The sequence below is a fragment of the Cetorhinus maximus genome, chromosome 1 (genome assembly GCF_964194155.1).
Source record: "Cetorhinus maximus chromosome 1, sCetMax3.hap1.1, whole genome shotgun sequence".
In the NCBI taxonomy this organism is placed as follows: domain Eukaryota; kingdom Metazoa; phylum Chordata; class Chondrichthyes; order Lamniformes; family Cetorhinidae; genus Cetorhinus; species Cetorhinus maximus.
Genome location: NC_135879.1, coordinates 215,064,385 through 215,082,985, shown reverse-complemented (window position 1 = coordinate 215,082,985; position 18,601 = coordinate 215,064,385). Strand labels below are relative to the sequence as shown.

The 18,601-nt window shown below is 44.8% G+C and overlaps 1 protein-coding gene across 1 annotated transcript in view; it reads right to left on the bottom strand.

Moving 5' to 3' along the window:
* The window catches only part of loxhd1a (lipoxygenase homology PLAT domains 1a), a 184,336-nt gene that overhangs the window by 20,182 nt on the left and 145,553 nt on the right, over positions 1-18,601 (bottom strand). Inside the window, exons 31-34 of the mRNA XM_078539341.1 lie at positions 14,252-14,399; positions 7,492-7,700; positions 5,838-6,023; positions 4,109-4,236 (exon numbers count right to left, since the gene is read on the bottom strand). Coding sequence (XP_078395467.1) covers positions 4,109-4,236; positions 5,838-6,023; positions 7,492-7,700; positions 14,252-14,399 — 671 coding nt within the window. The remainder of the gene's footprint in view (positions 1-4,108; positions 4,237-5,837; positions 6,024-7,491; positions 7,701-14,251; positions 14,400-18,601) is intronic.

Here is an 18,601-nt window from a genome sequence, read left to right as displayed (position 1 = left end):
CTTTATAATAGATTCTAACACTTTCCCCACTACTGACATCAAACTAACAGGTCTGTACTTCTCTGTTTCTCTCTCCCTCCCTTCTTAAATAGTGGGGTTACATTTACTACTATCCAGTCCGCAGGAACCTTTCCAGAATCCATAGAATTTTGAAAGATAACCACCAATGCATCCACTCTCTTAGTACTGGAAAAATCAGGATGAGTTGGAGATGCAAGTGCAGGCTATTAGTGCTCCAGATTGTCAAGATCAGGTTGCTTGAGAAGAGGGGACAAAATGTCCTGACAGCCTAGAATATGAACATACGAACATACGTATTGGGAGCACGAGTAGGCCACTCGGTCCATCAAGCCTGCTCCGCCATTCAGTACCAAGGCTGATCTGATATTAATCTTAGCTCCACATTCCTGCCTACCCCCAATAACCTTTCACCCCTTTGCTTATCCAGAATCTATCCACCTCTACCTTAAAAATGTTCAAAGTTTCTGCCTCCATCGCTCCAAAGATTCACGACCATCTGAGAGAAAAAATTTCTCCTCATCTCTGTCTTAAATGGGCGACCCCTTATTTTTAAACAGTGACCCCTAGTTCCAGATTCTCCCACATCCTTTCCACACCCACCCTGTCAAGACCCCTCAGGATCTTAAAGGTTTCACTCAGTTTGCCTCTTACTCTTCTAAACTCCAGCAGACACAAGCCTAACATGTCCAGCCTTTCCTCATAAGGCAACCCGCCCATTGCAGGTATTAGTCTAGTAAACCTTCTTTGAACTGCTTCCAATGCATTTACATCCATCCTTAAATAAGGAGACCAGTACTGTACTCTAGGTGTGGTCTCACTGGTACCATGTATAACTGAAGCATAACCTCCCTACTCTTGCATTCAATTCCCTTAACAATAAATTATAACATTCTATTAGCTTTCCTAAATACTTGCTCTACCTGCACAGAACCTTTTGCGATTCATGCACTAGGACACCCAGATCCCTCTGCATCTCAGAGCTCTGCAATCTCTCACCATTTAGATAATATGCTACTTCCTGCCAAAATTTCATACTTTCCCACATGATACTCCACTTGCTAGATCTTTGCCCGCTCACTTAACCTATCCCTTTGTAGCCTCCTTATGTCCTCTTCACAACTTACTTTCCTACATATCTTTGTGTCATCAACAAATTTAACAACCATATCTTCAGTCCCTTCATCCAAATCATTTAGATAAATTGTAAAGAGTTGAGGCCCCAGCAATGATCCCTGTGGCAAACCAAAATTACATCTTGCCAACCAGAAAATGACCCATTTATGCCTACTCTCTGTTTCCTATTGGCTAGCCAATCTTCTACCCATGTTAATACATTACCCCTACACCATGAGCTTTTACCTTCTGCAATAACCTTTAATGTGGCACCTTATCAAATGCATTCTGAAAATCTAAGTACAGTACATCCACTGCTTTCCCTTTATCCACAGCACATGTTACTTCTTCAAAGAACTCTAATAAATTGGTTAAACGTGATTTCCCTTTCACAAAACTATGCTGACTCTGCCTGATTATCTTGAATTTATCTAAGTACCCTGCTATAATGACTTTAATAATAGCTTATAACATTTACCTATGACAGATGTTAGGTTAACTGGCCTATAGTTTCCTACTTTATGTTTCCTTCTATTTTTGAATAAAGGAGTTACATTTGCTATTTTCCAATTTAATGGAACCTTCCTCAAATCTAGTGAATTTTGGAAAACTAAAGCCAACACATCAATTATCTCACTAGCCACTTCTTTTAAGAGCGTAGGATGATATCCATCAGGACCTGGTGACTTGTCAACCCGCAGTTGCAACAATTTGCTCAGTACCGCTTCCCTGGTGATTGTAATTTTTTTAAGTTGCTCCCTCCCTTCCAATTCCTGATTTAGAGCTACTGCTGGGATGTTACTTGTATCCTCTAGATTGAAGACCGATTCAAAATACTGGTTTTATATTAGTGTTTTAGGTATTTATTTTAATTACTTTATTTTATTTTGAAGTTATAATTCTTTTATTGATAGATCTACCTTAACTCCGGTATCCTAAGCTGGCTATTAACACACTGTTCCTTACAACAAGCACTTCCAGCCAATCAACTTACTCGTTTCCTGTGATGTCACAGTTGTTTTCCCGCTCAGTTTCTCAATCTCAGCGCGCGCTGGCTCACAGCAGCTGAAATGGTCCCGCTTCCCGACTATCTCCCGCAGGCCTGCCCCCATACCCAGATAGGTTAGGCCTTATTCAAATCCCCGGGCTTTATTATTTTTAGGTGCTCCGCTGCTCCCTACTGTCTCCCGCAGGTCCGCTCTGACTCCCAGGTAAGCTAGACTCATTCTCGAGTACAGCAATTCAAGAAAAACATCGCTTGGCTGCATACTCTTCAGCCTTCCCTGGGAACCCTGCAGGTCTTTCTGTCCCTGGCACCTCGGGGCAGTCACGATGCCAATTTTCTTCAAGCGCCTCAACAACTAAAGCAGCAATCTAAGTGATCAGAAAATTAGGCAGCAATTTGCAAATGCGTCTTAATTGCATACCTGTGATAAATCAGTACCTGCAGTATTTCAGGTACAAGCTTAAAGTTGCCCCTATTGTGACGTGCCAGATTTTCCCCCCTTTTCTTGGTCTATCAGCTGGGGAAATAGGGATTCCTGGGACCAAACATCAGGAAAATTAGCCGAAGGTTTCTCTCCCAAGTAAAATCACTCTAATCCTGAATCTAACCATAACCCCAAATCTACAGCTAATCCTAAACTTAATGCTAACCCTAAATCTATTTCTTAATCCAAAATCTAATATGACCCCACCACTAACTTTAAATTCTTTCCCCCGATCACCTCTTCATTACCATAATCGATGATACTGAAACTGAAGGTGAAATCTAATACTTAAATACTAAGTGCACCTTCATGAATGCAGCTGTGTATAAAGATGCTTAAACGGCACATTGGAATATCGAAGTACACAACTGAATTCGTGTAGGTGCACAACTTTTATCCTTATTTCTGTTATTGGCGATTGTACCAGCACCATGTGTAAACAAAACACAGGCAGTTACATTAAAAAAAAAGTAGAAAATGCTGGATGTACTCAGCAGGTCTGTTGGCATCTGTGGAGAGAGGAACAGAGTTAATGTTCCAGGTCACTAACCCTTTATCAGAACAGGTTTTGGTGGATATCTGATCAAACAAGAGCCGGAAATCCATAGCAATGAAAATGAACAAGGTAAAGGAGACAAATGGAGATCCCATCAGTGTTGACCTGAAACATTAACTTTATTTCTCTCTCCACAGATGCTGCCAGACCCAGAGAATATTTCCAACATTTTATATTTTTACTTTAGATTTCCAGCATCCACAGTGTTTTGCTCTTGGACACAATTAGTGTACAACAGTCAAAGCCGGTGAGCACAAGGGTCATAGGTGTCGATAGGTCAAATGGAGATCACCCAACTGATGGAGAATTTTACCCTTTTGTTTTAAATTGGATGGCATTACTAATTAAAGTGTAAATCAAGTGGTACAGTGGACTGATCTTTCTTAGTTTTATTATATTGCATCTTTGCTTCAAAACTATCCATTAAAACCCAAATATTACAGAAAAAGCAAAGAAAGTGTCAAATAGCTAGTAAAAGACGGATTTATTTTTTGTTATTGTCAAAGATAGATGGTAAGTAAAAGAGCTTAGGACACAACCAATGTTGAAAAGAGAACCAGAGATGAATCAAGTATTATCTCTTAAATGGGAACACCACCACCTGCAAGTTCCCCTCCAAGTCACTCACCATCCTGAGTTGGAAATATATCGCCTGTTGCTGGGTCAAAATCCTGGAACTCCCTTCCTAACAGCACTAACAACCCCATACACATGGACTGTAGCAGTTCAAGAGGGCAGCTCACCACCACCTTCTCAAGGGCAATTAGAGATGGGCAATAAATGCTGGCCTAGCCAGCGACGCCCACACAACGTGAAAAAATAAACAAAAAATAATGCCAAAGTTCGACATTGAAGATTACTAGGTGAAGGAATGACAGACAGAGATCAGATCCTTGACTTTTGTAATCACTTTGGAATTAAAGCCCACCTGTCTCCATTTTTATCGAGTAGTATCTCCTCTGTGCTCCCATTGGCTCCAAAGACGGATATGTAAATGTTGGCATCAGTCCCACCATTTGGGGTGTCACCGGTAACCACGGTTATTTCATAAGGGATCTGTTGAACAACCACATTCACTGTCAACTCTAAACAAATACCAGATGTAACCAAAGAATTCCACCATTATTTTACCATTTCAAATCCAGTTCTATTTACTTCCCTCCTACTTGATCCATTTCATATTTTGATTCTGATTCCCACTTTCCACCCCAATTTTTGTATATAATTTTATTACTGATCCACTATTCCAGTCTACTTTCCTATTGCTCCTATTGTGTAGATTCTATTTCTGTGCTCCTTCTGTTTTTATTTCCATACCATTTTCCATACCTCACTACAGCCTTGGTTTAAACATGGATGGGCTGAACTCCAGAGGTGAGCTGAGAGGGACTGTCCTTGACTTTAAGGCCGCATTTGACCAAATGTGGCAAGAAGGAGCCCGAGCAAAACTGGAGAATCAGGGAGAAAACTCTCCGCTGGTTGCAGTCATACCTAGCACTAAGGAAGATTGTTGTGGTTGTTGGTATCCTCAGTTCCAGAATATCACTGCAGGAGTTCCTCAGGGTAGTGTCCTAGGCCCAACTATCTTGAGCTGCTTCATCAATGACCTTCCTTCCATCATAAGGTCAGAAGTGGGGATGTTCGCTGATGGTTGCACAATGCTCAGCACCATTCACAACGCTTCAGATACTGAAACAGTCCATGTACAAATGCAGCAAGACCTGGACAATATCCAGACTTGGGCTGACAAGTGGCAAGTAACATTCACACCACACAAGTGCCAGACAATGACCATCTCCAACAAGAGAGAATCTAACCATCACCACTTGACATTCAGTGGCTTAACCATTGCTGAAACACCCATTAGCAACATCCTGGGCGTTACCATTGACCGTAAACTGAACTGGACTAGCCATATCAATACTGTGGCTATAAGAGCAGGTCAGAGGCTAGGAATCTTGCGGCATTTAACTCACCTCCTGACTCCCCAAAGCCTGTTCACCATCTATAAGGCACAAGTCAGGAGTGTGATGGAATACTCCCCACTTGTCTGGATGAGTGCAGCTCCCACAACACTCAAGAAGCTTGATACCATCCAGGACAAAGCAGCCAGTTTTATTGGCACCACATCCACAAACATCATTCCCTCTACCACCGACGCAAAGTAGCAGCAGTGTGTACCATCTACAAAATGCACTGCAGGAACTCAAGGCTCCCTAGACAGCACGTTCAATACCCACGAGCCCCACCATCTAGAAGGACAAGGGCAGCAGACACATGGGAACACCACCACCTGGAAGTTCCCACCAAGCCACTCGCCATCCTGACTTGGAAATATATCACTGTTCCTTCACTGTCGCTGGGTCAAAATCCTGGAACTCCCTCCCTAACAGCACTGTGGATGTACCTACCCCACATGGACTGCAGCGGTTCAAGAAGGCAGCTCACCACCATCTTCTCAAGGGCAACTAGGGATGGGCAATAAATGCTGGCCTAGCCAGCGATGCCCACATCCCATAAATGAATAAAAAAAAACTTCCTTCTTATTCTCATTCATCCCCTATTCCCAAACTGAACACATTTCCATTCAAATCCATCTGATCGTGCTGGATTATATATTTTTGGCACCTTGCAGAAAGATATGAATCAGCTCCTACCTTCTGTCCAATCTGGATAGTTTCTGCATCGAGGATGTTGAACACCCGCGCTGTCAGCCCATCGCCTCGGTCTTTGGCAAGCCAGCATTTGCACTGAAAGACGTACATGATGCCTTTGGTCGGCACTGAGATTTCCAGTTCCTCCACGAGCCAGCAGCTCTCCGGAGTGGCGCCATCGTGTCCCAACTGTTCAGGGGAAATCAGACACAATCAGAGACCAATACAAAATTGTAGCTGTAAAAGGAAGGGGAACTTGCATTTATCTAGCGCCTTTCCGGACCTCGGGACATCCCAAAGGCTTTACAGCCAATGAAGTACTTTTGAAATAAAAAACAGGAAATGCGGGAAATACTCAGCAGGTCAAGCAGCGCCTGTAGAGAGAGAAACAAAATTAACATTTCAGGTCGATGATTCTTCATTTCAAGTTCTTTGCTTCTCTCTCTCTCAGATGCTGTCTGAGCTGCAGAGCATTAACATCATTTCCTTTTTTTGATTTCAGATTTCCAGCATCTGCAGTATCTACTTAAGTACTCTTGAAGTTTGGTCACTATTGTTGCATAGGAAACCTAACAGCCAATTTGTGCGCAGCAAACTCCCACAAACAGCAATGTGATGCATGACCTGGAGAACTGCTCTTCTGTTAATAATGTCATAGAAACTGTTGTGTCTACCTGAGAGGGAAGATAGGACCTTGTTTTAATATCTCATTTGAAAGAAGGCACCTCTGACAGTGCAGCACTCCCTCAGTTACTACACTGGAATGTCAGCTGGGTTTACTGTTCACGTCTCTGGAGTGCGAACTAACACCCACCTGAGAGAGATTAAGTAGAATGGGCCTATACTCCCTGGAGGTCAGAAGAATGAGGGGTGATCTCATTGAAACCAGATGAAGACATTATGTGGCCAGTTGCGATGCTGCCTATTGTCAAATAGCTTGCTGAAACATTCAAAATTCTTACAGGGCTTGACAGGGAAGTTGCAGGAAGGAAGTTTCCCTTGGCTGGGGTGGGTGTCTAGAACCAGGGAACACAGTCTCATAAGTAGAGGGAGGCCATTTAAGACTGAGAAGAGGAGGAATTTCTTCACTCAGAGAGTGGAGAATCTTTGGAATTCTCTACCCCAGTGGGCTGTGGAAGCTCAGTCATCAAGTATGTTCAAAGCAGAGATTGATAGATTTATAGATATTAAAGATATCAAGGAATATGGGGATAGTGTGGGAAAATGGCATTGAGGTGGATGATCAGCCATGCTCTAATTGAATGGCAGAGCAGGCTCGAGGGGCCGAATGGCCTAATGCTGCTCTTATTTTCTGTTCCTAAACTTGGTGTCTACATGTGCACATGAAGAGTGGTCCCTTGATGAGGTACCAGGGGGCAGCTGGCCCCTATATAGCTGCAAGATTATAATTGTACTTTGAGACAAAGGGGAAAAAACTGGAGCATTTTAAAGTAATTGCAGGAAAAATTTAAACATCTTGATTTTATTTCCCATCTGATGTTTGCGAATATTTGAAAAATATGAACAGACTCAATAGACCAATGAGACCAATGGGTCCTTTCTGTCTCTTGTGACACAATCCTGCGTTGGCCGGAACATTGTGGTCATTGGACAGAGTTAACATACAGGGATACGGTAGTCATGCATCTGAGCTCACCTCAATTTTCTTAATCTCTCCAACGTCCAGCCCCATCACCTGGAACTTTTCCATTGATCCAGGAAGAAATGCATTCTTCCCTTCGGGAAGCTCCAGCCACATTCGTGATGTTTGAACCTTCATGGGCCCCATGATGATGATATATACACGGCTACTGGTGCCAGCATCTCTCTCCAGGCCTGTGCTAATTGTTATATGGTACGGGATGGCTGTTGAGAGGTGAGAGGGAAGGAAATGTGTTACTTCATTATCTCCTGATTTGTTCCTCTCACTGTCATTTTCTCCTATGGAACCACAAACTACGGGTGGAATTTTCCACTCCCGACAGCAGCAGGAATCGTGGCGGGTGGGAGCACTTATTTTATCAGGAGGCTAAAAATCTGTTTCCCGATGGCAGGATAAACTATTGTAATTTTGTTCTACTGACTTTCAAGGTGGGTCCGAGACGGGTTGACCTTCCCGACGAACAATGTCGGGAATCCAATTTGCATTCATTAGCATCTCATGCCTGTTCATTAAAAGGGCACCCTCCAAATTAAGTTCCCGCCAGTGAGAATTTAGAACATTCAGATTTACACCTGTATATAAGTGGTCTTCACCTGGTGAGCTTCACTTCTTCTGTGGCTTTGAGGTCAGTAGATGTTGCTTTCTCTTTCTTGGGGACCTCGCATAAATTCACTTGAGTGCCGTTAACAAATGCTGTGCAAAGGCTGGACAAGGGAGGCAAACGAAGGGTGGAAAGCAGGGGCGGAGGGGGGGCAGTATAGGGTGAAAGGGTGGAGCAAAGGCTGTACAGAAAGGCAGGCTTACAGGGGAAAGGTGGGGGGAGTGTCTGGGGAAGTGGGGGGGACAATGTCAGGGGAAGGTGTTGGGGAGAATGTCCAGGGAAGAGGAGGAGGGAGTGAGAATGTCCAGGGAAGATGGAGGGCAATATCAGGGGAAGAGAGGGAGGGAGTGTCATTGAGTGCAGTGTAGATGGCGGGGTCCTGGGGGGAGAGTACTGGTGATAGGAGAGAACAGTCAGAGTCAGAGGGGGGAGTGGGATGCGGTAGGGTGGCAGGTCCAGGGTGAGAGTCTGATAGGCGAAGGTCTCATTGGGTGGGATCACAGAGTGGGACAAGATAGATGGCTTGGATAATGGGAGGGGACAGAGTCAGGGTGGGCATGGGGATGGTAATGGGTGTCGGCATGGAGGGGAGGGAAGGCATGTGGAGTTGGATCGTGATAGGATTCAGGGGAATGGGGGGAGATTCAAGGGTGACAGAGGGGAGAAGAATGGTGATACTGGATGGGTTTATGGTGATGGGAGGGAAGTTGGTGGGTGACAAGGGGAGGGTAGAAGGTGGTGGAGTAAGATTGAAAGGTGACACCGCACCATTTTTACAAACTGACCTTGACCACACAGTTAGTGAGATCCCTCGAGGTGGGAGGAGGGTCTTTCTGGATGGGTAGAGTTCAAGGCCAGCACATGTGGCTGACTAAAGGGACACCCCAACAATTATGAGGCAACTGGATGTCAAAGATGCCCACTTGTGTTCGCCTCTCTATGGTTAATCCCACAGTGCAGCAGGTTTGTTCCCGACTCATGAGTCTCATAACATCGAGTTCCCAGCAGGGTGTGGAGCTGTCGTTCATTGCGGTCAGAAGCAGGGATGAAGGGAGGGAGGGAGGGAGGTTCACTGCCTCCATAGGGTATGGCTGGTGGAGGGCAGCCAAGTCACGACTCCAAACCTCCATCCTCCTGGGTGAATGGTCATGGCTGACAAGGGATCATGCGGTTAGTCTTTCTATGCTGCCAAGGCAATGGTCTCTCTATAGAGTTTCAAGGGTAGTGGCGACAAATGCAAAAGGGTCCGCGTGTGGCTTCTTGTGCATGGCTCTCATCACCCCACTCAAAGAGCAATGTCTCCATATGCATTTATGTACGAACGGGGAGGGGGGTACACCTATCTCTAGTCCTCCAGGATGTCCTTTACCTGGAAAGGATGGGGTGGGGATGCCATGTCTAAATTGAGGACAGGTGAAGGGCTTAGCTCAGGTCTGTTGGCTTTGAGATGGAAGAAAACCTGTAAAGGACATGCTCAATAAACGTATCACTTCAATTCATTCACACATCCACTGAGGTGTTGATAATGTAGGCTGCAGGGAACCCTACCTTGACAATGGCTCTCATCCAGTTGAGCAGAAGGAGGGTCCATTGCAGGTTGGCACAGGGCCAGAGGAGTAGCTGGGCATTTGTCAGCTCAAGAGGCTAATGAACATAGAACACTGCAATGGTGAGCATTGGCCTGACCACGGGTGTATCGCTGGCAGTGCTCTTATCTAGAAATGAGTGAAAGGCAATGCCGGAGGTGCCCTCGTATGTCCCAGGATGTGCGTGCTCACATCGGCCAGCTTCTCCAGTAAGATCTGCGGCCGTAAGGGAGGAGTTTACAGAGCTCCTGGCCTGCACTGAGTGAATGTCTTTCCCGGTGCCCTTCAAATATGGTACCAGGACTTTTGACCCCATGGGTTGTATTATGAGGAAAGGTTGGACAGGCTAGGTTTGTATTCGCTGAAGTTTAGAAGAGTAAGAGGCAACTTAATTGAAATGTATAAGATCCAGAGGGGACTTGACAGGGTGTTTGTGGAGATGTTGTTTTCTCTTGTGGGAGAATCTAGAACCAGGGAGTCACTCTTAAAAAATAAGGGGTTGGCCATTCAAAATGGAGAAGGGATGAAATTTTTTCTCTCAGAGAGTCGTGAGTCTTTGGAACTCTCTTCCTGAAAAGGCGTTGGAAGGAGAGTCTTCGATTATTTTTAAGGCAGAGGTGGATAGATTCTTGGTAAGCAAGTGGGTGAAAGGTTATCGCGGGTGGGCGGGATGCAGATTTGAGGTTACTGTCAGATCAGCCATGATCTTATTAAATGACGGAGCAGGCTCGAGGGGCTGAATGGCCTTCTCCTGCTCCTTGTACGTATGTTCGTATATACATAATTGCGGGGCAGGCGACTTCCTTGCAGATGCATAATCAATGAGCTGAAAAGTGGAAGATTGCGTGTGTTCACCTGTCCCACCGTCCAGCAGAAATCACTCCAATTTTCCCACCCACCACTGGACTTGGTCTCCAAAATGGAAAATTCCGCCCTACATTATTATACTCATTAGCAATGGTTGCAGTACAAGACTGGGCTGTAAACCTGTCCATGGTTTCCCTGGTAACTATTCCGCTCTGAAGGTGGCAAACATATGGTTAACTGAACAGCTTTTTCTGACTGTTGATGACTGATAGGCAAATAAACATAAGTGACAGGCAAGTGTGAGGCCTGCTGGGCAGATATGTTGGGGGCTACAAAATAACACTGGCTAACTACAGGTTCTCATTCCCAGGGTGCTGAAATATAGAGCTGGCAAAGCTGCAATCCAAATCAACAATTTTCTCCATCCATTCCTCATCCTTTAGCGTCTTCCTTCATTGCTCAATTTTTGGTGTGTTGCTCCCTCAATTTATAGTCAAGGGGCAGAATTTTACGATGCCCTGCTGGCAGGTTTGAAGGCAGTGGATGGGGGGGCTTATAAAATTCAGAGCATGTCCTGCCTACATCCTACTCACCCGCCCTCAATCTGTCTTCCATTTTATGGGGGCCGGTGAAGGTGTTGGGTGGCCTGTGCGCCCGGGCCTATTGAGGCCCGTAAGTAGCCAATTAATGGCCACTTAAGTGCCTCATCCTGCCCTCACTGTTATTTTACCCATGGCAGGGTAAGTCTCATGCCAAGCTGGTAAAGCCTGGCAGCTTTAGCTGCGGTGGGAAGGCCTCCCCCTGTGCCCATTGGAGGCACCCCCTCCTGAAGTCATAACCTCCTTTAACCATCTCATCCTGGCATCTCAAACTTGGCTTCTCAAGCCCCTCGCAAAGCCTGTCAGCCAGTCCCCATTGATATCCCAGACTTACTGTCAGTCTGCCTCCATTAACTCCTCTTCTTTGGGGATTGGCTGTACTACCAGCAATGGCCACCAGTCAAACCTGGCGCTGCTGAGACTACAGAGCTGCCAAGCTATCTGATAGGCTGACAGTTTCCTAAGGCGCGAATTACTTACCTAATGGGGTTGGAAGTCTCGCCCTTAGACAATTAATGCCCCGTCGAACATTAAATGGCTGCAAGGCCGATTGGCGGGAATGTTTTCTGAGTAGACTGTTTGGGTGGCGGGCTGGGAAACCCTGCAATTGAAAAATCCTCCCCACAGAATCATAACAACACAGGAGGCTGTGATCTGGCCTAATAGGTCAATTCCCAGTCAGTCCCATTCTTCCACTCTATCCCTATCAAGTGCCCATCCAATTTCCTTTGAAATCATTGATCATCTTTGCTTTGACTCCCCTCGTAGACAGCGAGTTCCAGGTCATTAACTGCATAAAAATGTTCTTCCTCACATCCCCCCCCGCAACTCTTGCCCAAAACCTTAAATCTGTGCCCCCTTGTCCTTGTTTTTCAGCTAATGCGAAGAGCTTTTATTTGCCTACCTTTGTCTAAACCTGTCATAATCTTGTGCATCTCTATCAAATCTCCCCTCAATCTCCTTTACTTCAAGGTGAACAACATAATGTTATAGCTAAAATCTTCCAACCTTGGAACCATTCTAGTAAATCTCCTTTATCCTCTCAAGGACTCTCACATTCTTTGTAAAGTGAAGTGACCAGAACTGGATGCAATGATCTAGTTGTGACCTAACCAGAGCTTTATAAAAGTTCAGCATAACCTCCCTGCTCTATACTCAAAGCCTCTATTTGTGAAGCCCAAGATTCCATTTGCTTTGCTAATTACTCTCTTGCTATGTCCCTGCCATCTTCAAAGATCAACGCACATGAACCCCCAGGTCCCTTGTCCCTACATCTTGTATTTCAGTGTGTTGTGTCATGAAAAGCTAATTACAGTCATGAATTACTTAAGGGCGTATTGAACTTTTTAAGGAAGATGTATGTGTCTTTAAAGAAATACAAGCAAGGACACTGGTAATGTAAAGTGACCACTTTCTGGAAAAATCCCTATGTGGATTATACTGACAGACCTGTCCTGAGAGGACATGGAATGTCACACCTGAAAAGGTGGCATGGTCTTCTTCAAGCAGAGACACTTGAAAGGGAGATAGGATAGTACAAAAGACTGAGCTTTAATCTCCTGTGGTTGCAGAGACAAAAGACTGATTACCACATCTCAGCAGTCATCTAAAATCCATCTCCTGTTGATTCATATCTCAGATGGTTGGAGATCAAAGAAAACAGACTCTGGGCACAAGACATGGTTTCTTTCCCTTACAGGAATACACAAGGAAAAATGGATTAAAAAGCTATCTGCAGAACAGTTGCTAGTGTGTTATTGTGCTATGAGAGTGACAGCACAAGAAGACCAACTAGTCACCCCTGCAGTTACAGGCAAATTCTCTCTCTCTTTCTTTCTCTCTCTGTTGCTGGAGGTAAGGCTCAGCAAAGCCACAATCAAAAAGGAAATAGGACAGCTTCCTCAGCCAACCTGCAGAACCAAGTGTCTCCAAAGCAACTGCGAAACTACCAAAGTCAGCTCTACCAGAATCATCCAACTTAACAGCCACAAAATTTCATCAGATATGCCTCGCGGACAAGCCAAAGACTGATTCGTACATCCTTTTCTAACCTTTATTTTGACTCATAACTTCTCATTTCTGATGAAATGCCTTCTTGAATTGCTGCAGTCCATGTGGTGTAGGTACACCCACAGTGCTGTTAGGAAGGGAGTTCCAGGATTTTGACCCAGCAATAGGAAGGAACGACAATATATTTCCAAGTCAGGATGATGTGTGGTTTGGAGGGGAACTTGCAGGAGTTGGTGTTCCCATGCACCTGCTGCCCTTGTCCTTCTAGTTAGTAGAGGTTACGAGTTTGGAATGTGCTGTCGAAGGAGCCTTGGTGAGTTGTTGCAGTGTATCTTGTAGATGGTACACATTGCTGGCACTGAACATCAGTGGTGGAGGGAGTGGATGTTGAAGGTAGTGGTGTGGGGGCCATGTGTCCATCCATTCCAGCAGCCTGTCTATGTCCATTTGAAGTTTGTTATTGTCTTCCTCGCTGTTTACTATATTTCCAATCTTGTGTCATCTACATATTTTGAAATTGCGCCTGTACCCCAAAGCTCAAGTCATTAATATTCATCAAAAACAGCAATGGTTCCTATGCTGACCCTTGGGGAACTCCATTGTATATCATCCTCTAGTCAAAAAAAAGCCATTCACCACAACTTTCTGTTTTCTATCCCTTAGTTATTTTGTATCCTTGTTGCTTCTGCATCTTTGTATTCAGTGGATTCTGGTACCAAGTAGGTATCCAAGGATGGGTTGATTATGCTAATGTGGTATTCCTCTGGGGTGGAGAAATAACTGCATTTAGAGTGGCTATAACTGACAATACTGTAAGATGGTGCTGGCCAACAAGGGATATACATTCTCTATATGTTGAGGAGCTTACGTTTCTTCATTATAGTTGCTGGCTTTTTGAGATCCTATGGAAATAAATGATTGGGAAAGAAAAAAGGGTGAAGGGAAAGACCAGGCTTCCTTTATGAGAGAACTATACACAATGATCCTTGTGGTAGAATTTGTGGTGCATCATAGATTTTACTGAATAGAGGGGGGACTAAATGCATTTCTGTCGTGTCTTAGAAGTCCTATTGGAAAGCTAACTACAATTTTTTCCCCCAATTTCTATAAGCATGGACAAGATAAAGCTCCTAAAAGATAAATATTCTTACGAGGTCCTTCTTCAATTGTGTCTTCAATAATGCTTTTCCGTTTACCCTTCCTGATTAGGGCACTATTGTTGATATTTCGGAGACTCAATGAGGAACCATGCAAGCTTTTAGCGGAACTGTGAATACTTGTTCGATCTCCTTCGTAACCCTACAAGGAAAATTACAAAGGATCATCCAAGGTGGGGCAACATTCAATCCAACCCTTTACCTAGAGCATCATCACTCTTCTTACTTTCAACTCCTCCATCCCAATTTCCCATATTGTCCCGACCCTCAGCTTTTGCCATACCCCGATTTCATCACCACCCCCCACTCCTGTTACTGCGCTCCAGATGCTTCACCATAACTTATACTTTAGGACAGTTGGTTAGAGAAGGGATAAGAACTGGCAGTTTAAGGAAACTTCCCACAAAGGGATGACAACATGAACAAGGAGTAAACCCACAGTCCATGTCCCATTGCTGTTGTTTAAGGAGCCCAATCCCCAGGCCATCTCTAACTAGCAATTCAAAGGTGTGAAACATAGCAACAAGGAGTGACTGAGAGACACTAGTCATACTTTTCTTTAATAGTATCTACGGGTAAATTACAGACCTGAACTTCTTAATCTCACCAAAGGTTTAAGAGCTTTATGAAGAAAGAAATGATATAAAGCAGGAAAGTTCAGGGCTGGAAAAAAAACTCTGGAGCCCACTTGGCCTATCAAAAAAAACTATCTGCCTAAACCCTCAAATGCGTAGCCAATTCTTCCTTAAAGCTTTCCACACTATGGGTGGAAGTTATGGGCTGGAGGGTGTGGGGTGGGGACCCTGTTGCCTCCCTGCCTCCACCCGATTGATTCCAAGTGAGAAGGCAGCAGGGCACTTAAGGGCCTCATCAAGCAAGGAGGCTGACAAACAAACCATATTGAGCTTGCTTGTGGCCTCCTGGGAGGGGTGGGGGCGGGACTCTCGGTCAAAGGCACTGTGAGCATGATCGATGGACCTGGCATCGGGATGGGGGGGATCCATAATGACCCTCTCCCTGGGATCGCCATCTTGCCCTCACAGACCTGTGGCCTGGGCCCCTCAGGAATTCTGGAATTTTCTCAGGATGCTTTACTGACAGCAACCACCGCTCCCAGTGGCGCTGCCAGCAATGGAGAGCTGCCGGTCTCTGAGTGGCCGATGGCTCTCGGTGGGTGAGATTTCCAGCCCTGGGGTCCTGAATCCCAGGAAAGGTTTGATGCTGGTCAGTTAAGTGCCTGATGGGCACATAATTACGCCGGGCAAATAACTATGGCAGGCCTTCCCCAACGGAGGCAGAGCAGGATTCCGACTGGTTCTCCAATCAATGGACCATTGCCAAGATTAAATTCCACACATTATAGTCTCTGTTACCTCTCACAACCCCATACGTCACATATTTAAGTCTCAACTGCCATGTACCTTTCTTCTAATTTTGTCGACTGGGTCCAGAGTTCAATCTTAAACATATTTTGGACTTAATTTATTTATTGCCTCAAGCAAATTTAATAATACCTGCCTTGAGCCTGCTGTTCTCCAGAGTAAGCAATTCCAGACTCTTTAAGCTCTCCTCATAGCTCAAATATCCTTAAGTTAGGTATCAGTTTGGTTTCCTTTTCTTTGCATGGGTGTCCTTACTGTAACGTGGTGAACAGAAGTGTACCCAGCCCTCCAGGTATGATCGTAACAATGCCTTTTACAAAATCATTGGGGCAGAATTTCCTCTTTAATACGTTGCATGATGAAGTGATAAAAGGAAATTCTTGTAAGGAAGACTTCACACCTGTGATACAATTGGTCTAATTCTTCATCCATTAATTTAAAAGGGCAGAAAATTGGTATTATGGACATGTAAATCTTCCCGCCTCATCTCCATGGGAGTGTTCGACCCACACAATGCTTTATGTATAAGAGAAAATTCTGCCCATCATCACCTACTGGGATTCGTGCTTTATCCCTCTGGCAACACAGGAGCCGGTGTTTAAAAATAAGGGGTCACCCATTTAAAACAGAGATGAGGTGAAATTTTTTCACCCAGAGGGTTGCTAGTCTTTGGAACTCTCTTTCTGAAAAGGTGGTGGAAGCAGAGTCTTTGAATATGTTTAAGGCAGAGGTGGATAGATTCTTGGTAAGCAAGGGGGTGATAGGTTATCGGGAGTAGGTGCGATGCAGATTTGAGGGGCTGAATTTTGCCCTTGATGGGCGGGTGGGCCCCACCGGCTCGGTGGTGGGTGGGCAGCCAAACTCCTCCGCCGAAACAGGGCCCGCCGCCATTTTGAGTGGACTGGCCAGTTAAGGCCTGCCCAGCAGCCTGCTCGACAGGAAGCGCTATGCGCTTTCTGTGGTGGGGGGGAGGGATTCCCCAACTGTCAAAGTGTGCTATTCCACGCATGCGCGCGAAAGAGCGCACATCTCCCTGAGGCAAAGTGCTGCCCCAGGGAGATTAGTGACATTCTAAAAAACTTTAAAAATAGAAAAATATAAAAATTATTAACGTCCCCCTCATGTGACATTGTCACATGAGATGAGACATGTTAACAAGAAGCACATAAACTTTATTAAACTTTTTAAAAACGGACATGAAACTTCATCCTGCCAGTGGATGAGGTTTCATGTATTATCAGAAGCCCGTTGGGGCTCCTGGCCTGCCCGCCAACCTTAAGGTTGGACGGGCAGGGCATTTAACTACCTTAATTAGCCTGTCAATGGCCTTAATTGGCCATTGACAGGTCGATGGGCAGACAGCTGATTTCGCTGTCCGCCCGCCTTCCTTAATATTTAAAGGGACCGGGATGACATTGGGGGTGCCTCCTGACGTCATCCCACGTCATTTTCCCGTTGGCGAGCAGGACCCGCCCCCAAATCGCTGAGGGGAAAATTCAGGCCGAGGTTACTATCAGATCAGCCATGACCTTATTGAATGATGGAGCAGGCTCGAGGGGCTGAATGGCCTACTCCTGCTCCTTGTTCGTATGTTCGTATATTTGTATCTTCTATGCCCCAAGATCCAGGATCTAGCTTGTTCTCCTTCCTGCTGCCACACTCTGAGATATTGGTTTCAGTGAGCTAACCATAAACCATCCACAGATCTTTCTTCTGTATTGTATCCAATAGACATTTATTTTATATTTCCACTGTTTATTTCCCATCTCCATTCTCATAAACTTGCATTTGTCTGCATTAAATGCTGTTTAACACTCAGCAGCCATTTCTCCATCTTGTCCAGATCCTTCTGTATTTAGTTTGCCAGCTCTCAAAGAACATAAGAAATATGAACAGGGGTAAACCACACAGGCCCTCGAGCCTACTCCACCATTCAATATGATCAGGCTGATCCTGGGTTTCAACTTCACTTTCCTGTTCCCTCCCCATATCCCTTGATTCCATGAGACCAAATTTCTGTCTAACACATCCTTGATTAAGCTTAGTAACGGAGCACCCACAACCTTTGTGGTAGACAATTCCAAACGTTCTCAACCCTCTGAGTAAAGAAATTCTCCACATCTCAGTTCTAAATGACTCCTTATCCTAAGAATGTGCCTCCATGTTCTCGATTCCCCAGCCAGGGAAAACAACCTTTCAGTGTTTACCCTGTCAAGCCCCTTTGGAACCTCGTATGTTTTAATGAGATCACCTCTAACTCTTCTAAACTTCAGAAAGTATAGGCCCAATTCACTCAGCCTCTCATCAAAGGACAACCTCCTCATCACAGGGACCATCCAGTGAACATTTGCTGTACCACCTCCAATGCAAGTATATTCTTCCTTAGACATGGAGAACAAAACTGCGCACAATACTCCTGGTGTAATGTCACCAAACCACTGTACAATTGTACCAAGAATTCCTTATTCTTTTACTACAATCTCCTTGCTAACATGCCATTTGCCTTACTATTTGCTTGCTGTATTTGCATGCTAACTTTCTGAGTTCCTTGTACAAATCTCTGTGAACTTCAACATGTTTTATGCCTTTTAAAAAATATTCTGCTTTTCTATTCTTACGATCAAAGTGGATAAATCACACTTCCACACATTATACTTCATTTACTACTTTGTTGCCCAATCACTTAACTTGTCTATGGGCAGAATTTTAGCTCGGCGGGTGGGCGCCGCCTGACCTGACTGAACGCGAAATGATGTGTTGACGTCGGCTGAGCATAGTCGCGCAATAGTTTAGTTAGAGCTGGCAGTGTGCCCACGGACAGTTAAAAGGCCTATTAAGGCCATTAAGTAATCAACTGTCCTGAATTTTTCACTGCCCCTTCGACCTAACGGTTGATGGGCAGGCGAAAAGGCATTTTTTTGGAAGCCTCATCCATGGACAGGATGAGGTTTCCAAAAGCAAA